The following is a 13,337-nucleotide window of genomic DNA, read 5'->3' on the forward strand; positions in this document are numbered from 1 at the left end:
GAGTGACATTTCTGTTCTTCACGCAACGACCAATGACAGGCGCGAGACAATGTAATGGGGATCGATTATTTCGACGAGGAAGCAATGGGGGACAGAGGCGGGGATAAGTATGTGTCCTGCAGGCTCCGCAGTCCACACTATTCAAACATTTAACTAGTACGCAGCTACCCCTTTCTCTCTCGCCACCCCACATAGAAGACAGAGTCCGTTCTCAGGAGCAGGCCAAAGCGCTGAAACATCCAGCCAGAGCCACAGAAGGTTTGGGTAGTTTGGGCAAGCCACGGGGCAAACGGCATCATCATCGCCACCGTACCAGACCATGCTATCCACCACCGCTATCCATCCATCCATGCTAACGACAGTCACCATCCTCCATCTTTGGCGCGATGTTGAAAAGCTTGATAAGATCTGGAAGTTGAAAGCTGGAAAGTAGATAAACACGGGAGAAAATCGACAAGACTCAGCATGCACCCGACAAAGAAGGTATGGTGGTATGGTGTGGTTGAAAATCCTGTTCTGGGACGCACCCATATGACTTTTCACGCGTCCACTGTGTCCATTGTGTGAGGTTTTGATATCGCTTTGAATGTCGCCGCTAACGAAAACTACCGAAACAATAAGTGAAAACTAATGAAGGGAAATTATGCTGTTTACCACATTTTAGAAAGCGTCCAAGAAAGGCCAACAACTACTGTCAAGCTATTTCACGAAGGTATGCATGTTTCGTTTTGTTCAAACATGCACAACTGATATTTACTTTCTGTCACTTTTGGATTGTGCGTTTTTGTTTACTTACTTGTTTAGTTCGCACATCTTAACAGAGATGTGTGTGTGTGTAAATTGTGCGTTGCCCAAAACTCATATGTCTCACTTCTTGTATTTTAATAGTAATTTGTGGCGTTACGTCGCGAGACATTTTGCAGAGGAGGGGAAATTGATTTTATTTTATAATGCATTACCATTAATCATTACTTTGTTAGAAATGCATTACTAATGCCATCACTTTCATAAGTAATGTCATTACTCCGGCATTACATTCTCTCAGAGTTCTCTAACAATATGCCCTGCGCATTATTGGTACCTGTCACCGGAATATTCCCCAAATCGGTGCAAGTGAATTTGTGTAGATATGCATAAAGTCTGTGTAACATTTATTGCGGTGCTGAGATAGTTGGTGCTCAGCACAAGACAAGCACAGCCAATCATTACCATTACTTGTTACTCATGCCTTGTTATAGGTGTTGAGGCTATTTTTCTTTTGTTCATTCGACTTTGACCGAAAACCGTTAGACACGGGTTGGAGGAACCAGGGATTTCCAGTGCTTCGACACGGCACAATTTGCTGGCTTTAGATAGTTCCTGGCCAAACACATTATCTGGTCAAGTTGTCACGACATGACGTTACTCATTACCTGTTCCCAAATTGTAATACGTTACCATTACTCATTACCCAAATGTAACGCTTTACTCCCCGTCTCTGCGAAACAACTATGATCATGAGCAATGCCAACGTCTGTGGAATAATTTTATTACATTTATGGACATATGTATTATTACATGAGTGGACATCTTTGGTTTCTGTCCCCTGCCCACCGGTATTCGCAAGTCATACTGTATTCACATTATCCATCGTGAAAAAAAAGAAACACTGTGCATGTGCAACAAGTGAAAGTAAAAACAAAATTTATCCATTAGAGCATGCTTGCATCTATTTGTGCGCTAGTACAGCTCATATCAAAGTTAACTTCAACGACTCTAGCCTGCGAAACAACGCCTTCATAACGATGGTCGCCACTAAGACTGGAATGAGATGACCAAAGCACCCTCCGCCGTTATTTCTTCTAACCGCCAAAAAGGAACGCAGACCGGAATGGCGTTCAAGTTGACTCTGATTCGAGCTGTACCACCATGGTATTTTGTATGTATGCCTATTGGGTGAATGCTCTTCCATTCCAGGGTGCCGTAAAGTGTACAAAAGCTGAGCAAGATTCTCCTGCAAGAAAGGCTACTGAACCAGATGTATTCATTGTGGACGATTCGGATTTTAGCGAGGACATGGTTCCTCCGACGCCGCTTCAGAAGCCTTCCAAGTGGTTGAATAAGGGAGCAGTGACAAAGAACAGGGAGCAGCAGCCCAGTAGACACAAAACAAATGCGCCCTTACACTCAGCGAACGCGAAAGTAAAAACATTTGTTCCGAGTCCATTAAAATTAAATGAGGTTATGCACGGCGTATCGGAACCGAGTATTGACTCGATATCCACAAAACGTAAGCTGAATCCATTTGACGCTCCATCGTCACCAAAGAAGAAGAGTCGCGTACTCGACATAGAAAATTATTCCAGTATTAAAATGCGGAAGCGCCCGGACGATTTCGTAAGCCAGTCACCCAATTTTACCAGTATCAAGGAGAAAGAGAACAACCCTTCAGACACGCAATCTAAGCGTGATATTCGACCCGGATCGACTCCTGTTGACACTTTCCCCAACATTATGCAAGAAGGTAGGAGGGACAACCAGCCAAAGGTAACATGCCACGGAACACACAAGGAAGACGACGGACAAGTTGCTGCTGCAAGACAGAGAGATGATTATGCAGTTCAATTGAACCGTAACAGCACCTCACCAAATATGGAAGCAAGTATTGCGATGAATCGCAACTTGACGACAGCCAAAACGGTTGAAGATGTTTATGCTGATATCCTCGACTCTGAAGGTGTTGCTGATTGTGCACCAAATGATTCAATTGAAATCGACTTGGGTGACTTGAACTGGGATGATGAAAGTTTTGAAACTGGGTAAGAAAAAAAATTCGGGCACGACACAGCACTTATATCTCAAACTGTTATTTCAGCGAAGACTCGAGCAGCTTGTACCCAGTCCGTCGTAGCGTAAGGGCTGTGGTCATTGGCTGCGGGTCCGGGGCGACAGGTTGCCTCTCCCTCAATGTCCGAACGGTAGACCATCCAGAAGAGGAGCTAGTGTGTAACCTGTCTGGATCCTGGTAAGCTTGGGACAGACATTACATGTAACTCTATCAATTCACCTTACTGGAAGTGCACTGCAGTAGAAGTGTAATTATGTTACGTGTTCACGTTATTTAGGAGAAGCCTGCAGGTAGCAGTCGGAGATGTTGTGCAAGTGCACGCAGAGTTCCGAGGACGAACCTGCGTTGTGGACGACGTGGGTGGCTTTGTTGTAACACACCCGGATTACCTGATAAGCACGACAACAGTGGTTGGGTCTATGTTTTGTGCACGTAAAAGTGTCCTATCGCTCAAGTACAAGGACATTGAAGGACCCAACAAGGAAATGCTAATGGGAAGCATTGCTCACGAACTCTTCCAGCTGGTAAGCTTGTGCATACACGTTTTGTGTAGCTCGTTTACCTTTCGTGTTTTCTTTTGTGTGTGTGTGTGTGTGTGTGTGTTTTGTGTAAGTGCCGTATAGCTACTGCTCTGTGAAAATGTGTTACGTGGACCAGCTGTTTATCAAGAATCATAAGCCTATGGGGGGGGGGGGATGTTGCGAAAAATTGGAGAGGGTCATAACTACATTTACGTTGTAACAGCTATTGCTGACGTGTGTCAAACAAGAAATAACAAAGCGCCCCTCCCCCATAGTGGGAGCACAGAAAATAAATGGAGGGGGTGTTGCGAATCACTTGGTGGGGGTGTCCTTGGAGGCTCTGGATAAGTCACTGATCTGGATGCACAGCAGAAGCTGTCCACGAGATGCAATCTGAGGTACCGAAATCTGAGCACAATTTCTACTGTCTCTTTTTTATTATCATTCTTTGTCAGTACCCTGTTTATCACTTTTGTGGATAATGGAAAAGTATTGCATCTCCCTCTTTTTCCCACTTTACTAACATTGTCGGTATGGCTAAAGCTTTGTTAACATTTCTGATTTATGTGCACGGTTTTGGCACTACTTTTCTCCCCAAATTTTGTGGTTTGAGGCAAGCTCACGTAAACGAGTTGGCATCTTCTTATTAGGCTATTCAAGAGAAAGCAACAGAAGATTCCATGAGGGCAATGCTAGACAGGCTCTTGCAGAGGAACGACATCTTACACGAAATGTGAGAAAAATTGTTTTATTTATTTCAGTTAGTGTCATAGAACTCCATTCTCCCTAACATTTCAGGTATGGCCTCAAACTCCCTGGAGACGACGTGAGAGAATACGGCGAAAAACTCATTCCAAACGTGGCCCGTTGGTTGTCGGATTACGTAGTTCCGCAACGGACCTCCAAGTTCAGGAGTCGTAAAGACGTCAGTGTAACAGCAGTCAGAGACATTGAAGAAAACTATTGGTGTCCACGACTCGGACTCAAAGGGAAAGTAGATGCAACGACCGAGGTCACCATCCATGGACCGAGTGGCTCGGCAGAGAAGAAACTGATACCGTTGGAGTTGAAAACTGGCAAACACAGTTTCTCTTTTGAGCACATGGGACAGGTGAGATCTCTGAGCCGTTTTGAGGGCTGTTGTGTCGTTTCGTGAGATCCTTTCACTTTAGCGCGCTTAAAGGGGCACTAAAATGCAAAAACAAGTTCACTTCAAATTACGTTGCACGCTATGTCAATTTCGCACTTGTTATCATAATTCAAACTTTGATTCTGTTACCGAGCTACAATCGAAATTATACGGCACATGGACTTTCATTTGAGAACAAGTTGTTTTTGCATTTTAGTGCCCCTTAAACACTTTTACAAAAATCAACAAAAGAGGCTTTATTCCTTCAAACAGGACACTACTAGTGAAAGGCAACGCAAGTATTACTAGTACAAATATGGTGATTATTATGCCATCGTCTGGCTAGCGGTCTCTGTGCAAATCTCCTGCAGTCATAGAACTCCATATCCCTCACCCCCATTTTTTTACATTAATCCGGTTTAACAAGATGGAGAGTAAGAAACAGGCACGATGCCTTCTTGGTTTTTCAAAGTGCTTAAAGAAGCAGTGGCCATAAAAACCATCATATTCTGTTGCTGCTGTAGAATGGTCAACTGGGGAAGAGAAGTAAGCCCAAAGGAATTTATCTCCTTTCTTTTTCTGAGATCATCAAACCATTTGTACCTGCTCCGTGCAAGATTTACCTCACTATGTAAGCTTTTCGACAGGCAAAAAAAATGCTTCAATACAGCATAGTGTCACATACCCACACCATATCTCGGTGCTGTCTAAACCATATTAAAAGTGACCAGTGTATTATATTGTTCGCTATTCTCAACACACTTTTCAGGTGATCTTGTATTCTTTGATGATGTCCGAACGTTTTGATGAAGACACATCAGAAGGTCTGCTGCTGTACATCCGTGATGGCGTTGACATGAAGCGCGTTCCGTCGAAGCACACAGACTGTTGTGGCCTTCTGCAGAGGCGCAACGACTTAGCATATCATCTTGCAAAGCAGCGCTGCTTGGAGGTGGATTTGAAAAATGGAACAGTCTGTGCACCTCAAGACATTCTGCCACCGCCAATAAACAGTGACCGATACTGTCCCCGTTGCCCTCTGTCAACAGTATGTTCAATTTATCAAAAGTGAGTACTCTGTAGAGCTCATATTTGGAATGATTATTTAGACTGTGAACTGGAACCTGGGCCCGTTTGCACCAACGTTGAGATTCCATGGTAGGTTCAGTAAGGCTTTCGACATGTGCCGTTGTCCTCAAATGCTCTGAGGAGGGCGCTGAGGAATTTCCTGAGGAAGTTCCTGCAAGCAGGGCCCTGGGTGTGAGGACTTGCAAGAGCAAGCAGTGATTTCGTTCACACCGTTTGAGATTCCGCTGGAACTATGTAGAGCGAAAGACTTGATTTATTCAAACTGGTTAATTGAAATTAATTAATTCAAAATTGCCCTCGGTTGCCACTTCCAGTTAAGAGTGGTTCCACCATATGTGTACCGTATCTTTCATAAAGGATATGACCTGGAGCGATATGGTTCTCCAGTGTTATGACTGTCCATTCTGTCACAATATTTGCAGATTGCAATGTAGGAATGGTTCATTTTCGCACAAACGTGTTCCTACCATGTTGTGTGAATTCGAAAAGCCCGCTTTGGTATCTGTATGGTACGAAATTTTCACTTTGATAATTGGAAAATTCCTGCACACATTTTTCGGTTTTTGTCTTTTACCAGAATTTACGGCAAATATGTATTTATGCAAACGTTTACTAGTCTTTCTCTGTTATATGTGTGTGCGTGCATGCTCTAGGTCTTCATTGACAAAACGTGTTCTGGAGTGCCACATACTGATAAGCCATTATAAAATTTTATTCATTTTCATTATTTCATTATTTGATTTTTAATACTGTCATACATAAAGTAAGATCACTGATACGTTTAGTCAACCACTGCTTCTCTAAATCGCACATATTGCTTCTTGTCTTCCTCCTCTCCTATTTATTAGTCACATGTAAATGTCCACCAGAATATTATTTCTCTCCATCTTCTTGTTTGTCTTTTTTCATGTTCACATCTCACATTCAACACATTTTTTTCACCTGACCAGCACTGCCACCAATGACACTGTGGAGGCCACCAAGGAGTTGCCTTCTTTTGCCAAAGAAAGTATCCAGCACCTTTCCCCGTCTCACCTGAACTACTTCAATACCTGGTGTAGTTTGCTCGACCTTGAACTCCTCCATAGTACAGCACGTAATCAGGACAGATTCTGGTTAGAAGATGCACCTAAAAGGTTTGTTATAAAGATACCCACTGCAAAGTGAAAATAATTTGGGGGCTTTCCTTGTTTTATGATGAGAGGTGTACGAGCATGCAACTATATCTTGGAATCCGTGCGGATACATGCTGACATCCTGTTTCGAAATCTGCGCTGATAAAATGTCGATAAAACCTCAGAGGGGCATGCGGTCATCCACATTTATCCGCAAATGAGCATACTTAATTACCCTGCCGACATAATTGACGAGCACACAGTGAATGCAGAATGGTGTGGAAGCGTGCCAACCCTCTCATTAATTGCTGTTCCTTCAACTGCGGATGATGTAATATTCGTGAGAGTTTGTATGCTGAAAAGCAAAAACATTCGTATCATAACGATTACATCACACAGATTATTTCCTACAAATGCAATGACTGCGGATGTGTGAATGTACTCTGTAATCCCCGCGGACGCAAGGTTACACCTATTTCAACTAGTGCAGGTTCGGGTCTTACATGCGCAGTATGCTGTCAATCCTATTCGTGCTCACCTCAATCTGATTGCTGCTGCATGCAGGATTTTGTGTAAAAAATGGAAATGAAAATACCTACAGCCCTGGTTTGCTGTAAGACTGGTGAACAACTAACTTTGCTGCTGTATGACGTCTACCTTTCCCATGCATTAAATGTATTTTCCTTACAGGGAGGAAAACGGCCTGTGCCTCAGTGGCTTACGTATGATCGACACACGAAACATTTCACCTCTATGTGGTGATGGCAGGCAGGCGACATTTCACCACTGCTTCAGACGGCAAATTTCAGCTACGAAACGGACCACCCTGGTGCCCACAAGTCTGGGCATCGGAGACCGTGTGGCCGTGAGTGACCAACATTGGACAAAAACTGTTGCCTTTGCAGTTGGAACCATAGTTGATCTAGACGAAAATGAGGTCACAGTAAAGCTTGACAGGTAAATGTTGCAGCATTAAAGGGTACTAAAATGCAAAAACAACTTGCAACAACACCGATGCACGAGCTGAAACTGCGTTCACTGCTCAGCGCCGAAGCAAGAAAGAGCCCGGTATAATTTCGGTTGTAGCTCTGTAACGGAATCAAAGTTTTGAATTTTGATAACAAGTACTAAATTAACATAGAGTGGAATGTGATTTGAAGTGAACTTCTTTTTGCATTTTAGTGCCCCTTTAAAGTAGATCTGATAAACTGATATCACTTATTAGCACCATTCCTTACTGAAGGATATGGTTGCACTTATAGCTTTCCTACCTGTTTGTTAATAATCCATTTTTAGTTCCTTATAATTTTTCAAGTTTTTAAATAATGCACCCATTGCTTTTATGCAGGAATGTGTTCACATACCCTAACTGGCAGAAAGCCACCTTTCGAATTGACCGTCTTCACTCGTCAGCAGTATTTGCCATCTGCTTCTCAAACTTGGCACTGTTGATGTCCAACGATGAGAAGTCTGAGAAACTACGAAGCTTTGTGATTGACGGAGTCCCACCCACATTCAAGAAGACGCTGCCCAAACAGTGGATAGTGACTTGTCACAAGGCTCTTAAGCCTTTGAATGATGTTCAGCGTCGTGCCATTGTGAAGTTTCTGCTTGCTGATGATTACTTGCTCATCAAAGGGATGCCTGGAACAGGTAACCATATTTCATGAATCAAGGAAGCTACTATATGTGAATTGTGTGTACTGTACAACGCCAATACGATCTTTTGTCTCATAAGCTGTAGGTAATGTGATTAAGTCAGTGACATTAAAAGACATTTAATAAATGGTGGATAATAACATTTGAAAGACGGCACTCACTGAATGCAAATTTACCCATCTGTCACAAAACAGATTCATTCATAGCAGAAGCTGAATACATAGAAAAATAGTCTTATCGATTACTTGCAACTATTTGTTTGATGTTGGTTCTGTGCTCAGCACAAAATGGAAGTTCAATTTCAAATTAAACTTGCAAGCAGTAGAACAGTGGCATTTCGGAAGCAAATAATGAATATATAATTTGTACTTTCACGAGTACGGAGGACCTGATGTAGACTTTTTGTGAACAGACACAATATGCAAGGACTGCCATGTGAGGTCACACGCATGAATCTGGGGCTAGAGTAGTGTCATTTTACCATGTGCACTACAGCAGTATAAATGTTTAGCTTTTCCGTAAAGTCTTCCTCTGGGAAAGTCTGGACTGCATTTTGTTTTCTGACTGCACTGAAATTGATCCTCTGCAGGCAAGACTACAACCATAGCAGCCCTGATAGAAGCTTTGGTGCTGCTTGGGCAGACTGTACTGCTGGCGAGCTACACACACAGTGCCGTCGACAATATCTTGCTCAAACTGGCAAATAAAGGTGTCCCGTTTGTTAGGCTTGGTGCCCAAAACAGGATTCATGACCGCATCACAGAGTTCAGTGCCGATTTCCAAACAAGGATGCTGAAAACAACCAAGGCGCTGGAAGAATTTTACAGCAACCAGGTACTGCGCACCCAATTGTGAAATTTTACTTCCTTGACCATAGCAGCTCTGTCGCAAGGCTATACCATCTACTGTGCACATATTTACTGGTTGCACTTTCATTTTTTGTTCCGTGCAGCCAATCATAGCAACCACATGCCTTGGCCTAAGTCATCCTGCCATATATCGCCGTGGCCTCTTCGATGTGTGCATCATAGATGAGGCAAGTCAGGCCATGCAGCCTTCCTGCCTCGGCCCTCTGTACCGTGCCAGACGGTTCGTACTAGTTGGTGACCCTCAGCAATTGCCTCCAGTTATCCAAAGCCAAGATGCTCGGTAAGCCACACAGCACCACATTATTAAAGATGTATAATCTCCGAACACTTCTTTCTTGTTGTCTGCATTTACAGAAAGCTAGGAATGGATACCAGCCTTTTTGAAAGAATGCAGACCAACCATAACACAGTCACGCTTTCTGTGCAGTACAGAATGAACAGGTACGTCCCAATCTTTTCGACTCGCTTTGAAATACGGTCATGTCTCTCTTATCCTAACAGGAACGGGAGGTTTTCTGGGTTTAACTAAGCTATGGATATGCGTGACATGACTGTAGCCGCCTTGCCATGCTTGTAGCGCCACCTGTCGTGCGCATTACGAGGGTCTGGGAGAATTGTGGGAAATACGTCCTTTCGCATATGATGTTCTGGGCAAAGCCATATTGCTGTGGATTGCTCTTTCGTTCTGTAATTTCTTTTACACATGGCTTAATATTTGGCATGACATCAGAACAAATACTTGGATGTTTTTATCTTATTTCTGCTCTACACTAAAAATTGCTGTTGTACGTCGCACAACATGTTGTTGGTGATCGTCACCGTCGCAGAGCATCATACTCCTCCTTCACCATGTTGGGCATGTTGGAGATCATTATCTGTCGGGGTAAAGTGAAAACTAAATCATTGGAGTGTGCGCGAGCTTGCCTTGTTTGGGTGTCTGTTTCGCTTTGACATTTCCAAGTTGAACTCCAGCAGAACTGCAGTTCTCTTAAGTTGCAGTCAACTTTGAAAGAAAGCTCACATTACTGCACACATTGGCTCTTCGAAGATACGTGCGGAGAGAAAATTGAGCTTTGGAGAACGGAACTCCCACAGTGCACCGCGAGTCATCTATTCCTTTCTGTCTTCCAGTGAAATTATGCACCTCTGCAACTCCCTCACATACGAAGGAAAACTGCAATGTTCCTCGCAAAAAGTGCGCAATGCAACCGTCTTGTTACCGGAGGTGAACAATTTCTCTGAGCTCCTCCCCCCAGACTCCTGGGTGATGCAAGCTGCGAGCCGGGAGCTTTCACAGTCTGTCATTTTCGTCTGCACTGACACCACTGACGCTGCTGAGGATGCTAATATGACAGGAAGTACGAGCAACAAGGTGGAAGCTCTTATTGTCTCTCAGCTTCTGCACGTTTTCACAAAGGTAATGGTAAAGGTTAAGTGCGAGCAACAAATAGTGATGTATATACATGCAATGCAGACGACACTGTGTCCCACCAGAATGCTACACACACCTCAGTTGTACCCCGTTTTAATTATGACAACTTCACTAGTATTGAAAAAAACTCGTTACGTCGAGGTGTGACCGTATTCACCTAAATCGTTTCAGAGTGGCATGGGGACTACAGAAATTGGCGTCATTACACCATTCCGGAAGCAAGTGCAGCTTTTGAAGGACCTGTTGTGCAGTTACAGGGGTGTTGACATCAGCACTGTTGACCAATACCAAGGCAGAGAAAAGACTGCCATACTTTTCTCCTGCGTTAAAAGCCACGAAAAGGAAGTTTCTGTGAGTGTTAAATTAAGCAGAACATTATGCCTGCCTGTCAAAAATGACCACCGCTATGAACATGTCAATACCATTAACAAAAGTTTTTTTGTACAAATGGATGAGCACAAGACATGAACGGTGTAGTGCTTGATGAAAGCTTATGTAACGTGGTACCTCATTTTCTTCCTCGGTGACACCATGGTGGCAGAAGAAAGTGGGCACATGCACCCGTTTATGGGGGAAGGCAAGTTAAAGTCCCTGATGGCTTTAACTTAATAATAATAGTTAACAGTAACTTAAAATGCCACTACGGACTAAATCTCGTGTCTTTAGAATCCTACCAAAGTTATCTTACTGAAATCTTCTTGTCTCACTTTACATTCCTGCAAAATATTTTGGCTCTATGTGACGCGAAAGCTAGAGAAAATTAATTTTTATTTTTGAGAACTGTGATGTCAAGTTAGGCTGCGACGGAGTGCCCGGCTCTCATCTGGCAGTGTTGTTCTATATGCATGCGGGAAAAAAAAAGTAGCAAAATTTGGACGCTCAAATTAGGGGTGCGTTCTATATGCGAGTAAATGCGGTATGATAAAAAAATTTAAGCGCTTCAACGAAAAGAGTTGCTCGACTCTGATTTCTGAAAAGAAGTTGTTTGTCGAAACTAAGAGCTACATTCGCAATTCATAATTACAGCCTGGAGTTTTAGGGTTTAACACGATCCTTCCCTGTATTTGCACCCCGAATTGAAAGTTGCCTCTTTAGGGTGAAACCCGATTTTTACCCAGCGAATTACCCTCACTGAGACGTCTGCAGGAATGAACATTAACTTGTTTGGTAGCAAATGCAGTTACATCACCATTTGTACCACACCAGTACAGTTAGTTTGAGTAACCGAGCCCAATTTACCCCGAATTTAACACACTGGAAGTTTTTCCACCCGAATTTGCATGAATTTAGAACACATGTTTATTTACCAGAAACCTTCAGGCTCTATTAATAATCTCTCGGCGCCCGCTTTGTTTCTTGCAGGATACAGAAATACTAAATGATCGACGCCGTCTCAACGTGGCCATCAGTAGAGCTAGACACAAGCTCGTGTTGATTGGAAACAGGAGCACGGTGCAGAAGTATCAACCTTTCAAGGAGCTCCTAAATTGTTTACGACCTGATCAGTTCATCTTCCTGAAGCCTGGAGATGAAAATATCTATAGGGAAATTATATACGCTGTATAATTTTACAGTGCTTTTCCCAGATGTTTATTTTCCACAAGTATGTATGTAGTACATATACATAAAGGCTGGACTGGGCCGGATAGTATTTTCATATTGTCACGTATATTTTCATAGCGCGATATTTATATTTTTACATATTTTATCCCAAGAGGGTTTGTAATAGTCTTACAATTTTGACAATGTTATATCAAACTATATTTGTAAGCATTAAATACGACGTGAGTGTAAATATTACAATGTGGTTGTGTACCATGCTTTGTTATGTTTGTGTAACGTACCTATGCTCAAAAGCCATGCAGTGGACCTTTCCTATCTTTTTCTTAATAAACTTTACCCCCCCCCCCCATGCAGTGGCAGAACTCAAATCCACCCCGCTTGTATACTGTAGAAGTCGTTTTTTCCGTGTGGAAAATATTTTCGCGTTTTCGAACAAAGCTGGTTTGAGGAGTGATTCGCGAGAAGTTAAATTCGCGACACACGCGGGGGGGAGGGGGGCACCATACCTCTCTTTCCTCTGCTCCCCCACAGAGGGATCCTTTGTTATTTCAGCTCTAGGCCCAAGTTGGCGATTAATGAGAAATAAAGTTGTAAAAACGTCACTATAATAAAGAACCCCCTCTCCTTTTTTTTTTTTTGCAATGCCCACCCCTACCCTCGACCCCTACCCCGAGCCCCCTTGCTTGTAATTCTGGGCATGTGGGCAAACCACTGCCGTCCATCAGTCTGGAAGAAGCCGAGAATTCACTTTCACTGCGTGTGTACAAAGCGCGTGATTCATGGCGTGCTTCAAAACAAGAGAGTGGTCCCACGTGATCAATTCATCCATCCACGTGATCGCCCATGTGACTGTTATCTCAATGGCGGCTTGATGGTTGGTGAGTGTTTTGCCTGCTTTTCGAAAACAGATAAGTTGCGGCAAGAGATCGTTCAGGTCGTGTGCAGAGGTTATCGCTATCATCAACGTGGATGTGTTGCACGAGTTTAAATCTTAATGGAGACTGGTGGAGAACGAAAACAATAAGAAATCAATCGTCAAGTCCGTGCAAACTGCGCGCAAATTACGCCGTGCGCCATACATGAGGCAACATAAAATTACAGTCTTCGCGTATTCAAGCGAAGTTGCAGGCTCT

The 13,337-nt window shown here is 43.2% G+C and overlaps 1 protein-coding gene across 1 annotated transcript; it reads left to right on the forward strand.

Moving 5' to 3' along the window:
- Positions 1-330: 330 nt before the first annotated feature.
- Positions 331-12,438, forward strand: LOC135371217 (DNA replication ATP-dependent helicase/nuclease DNA2-like). Its single transcript, XM_064605287.1, has 17 exons — positions 331-483; positions 665-712; positions 1,957-2,798; positions 2,855-3,004; positions 3,105-3,351; positions 3,999-4,081; positions 4,147-4,459; positions 5,247-5,545; positions 6,517-6,702; positions 7,372-7,638; positions 8,030-8,334; positions 8,930-9,174; positions 9,293-9,489; positions 9,564-9,650; positions 10,341-10,626; positions 10,813-10,992; positions 12,004-12,438. Exons 1-17 carry the CDS (start codon positions 466-468, stop codon positions 12,205-12,207), a joined length of 3,957 nt encoding a protein of 1,318 aa, XP_064461357.1. The 5' UTR covers positions 331-465; the 3' UTR covers positions 12,208-12,438.
- The last annotated feature ends 899 nt before the right edge of the window (positions 12,439-13,337 follow it).

Source organism: Ornithodoros turicata, chromosome 10 (assembly GCF_037126465.1).
Source record: "Ornithodoros turicata isolate Travis chromosome 10, ASM3712646v1, whole genome shotgun sequence".
NCBI classification, from domain to species: Eukaryota; Metazoa; Arthropoda; class Arachnida; order Ixodida; family Argasidae; genus Ornithodoros; species Ornithodoros turicata.

What these genes read in the sequence shown, in the direction of transcription:
- LOC135371217 (XM_064605287.1), top strand. An exon ending in CTTTTGAGCACATGGGACAG is followed by an intron (nt 4,460 to 5,246) that starts GTGAGATCTCTG and finishes CACACTTTTCAG; the next exon opens with GTGATCTTGTATTCTTTGAT. An exon ending in TTAGAAGATGCACCTAAAAG is followed by an intron (nt 6,703 to 7,371) that starts GTTTGTTATAAA and finishes TTTTCCTTACAG; the next exon opens with GGAGGAAAACGGCCTGTGCC.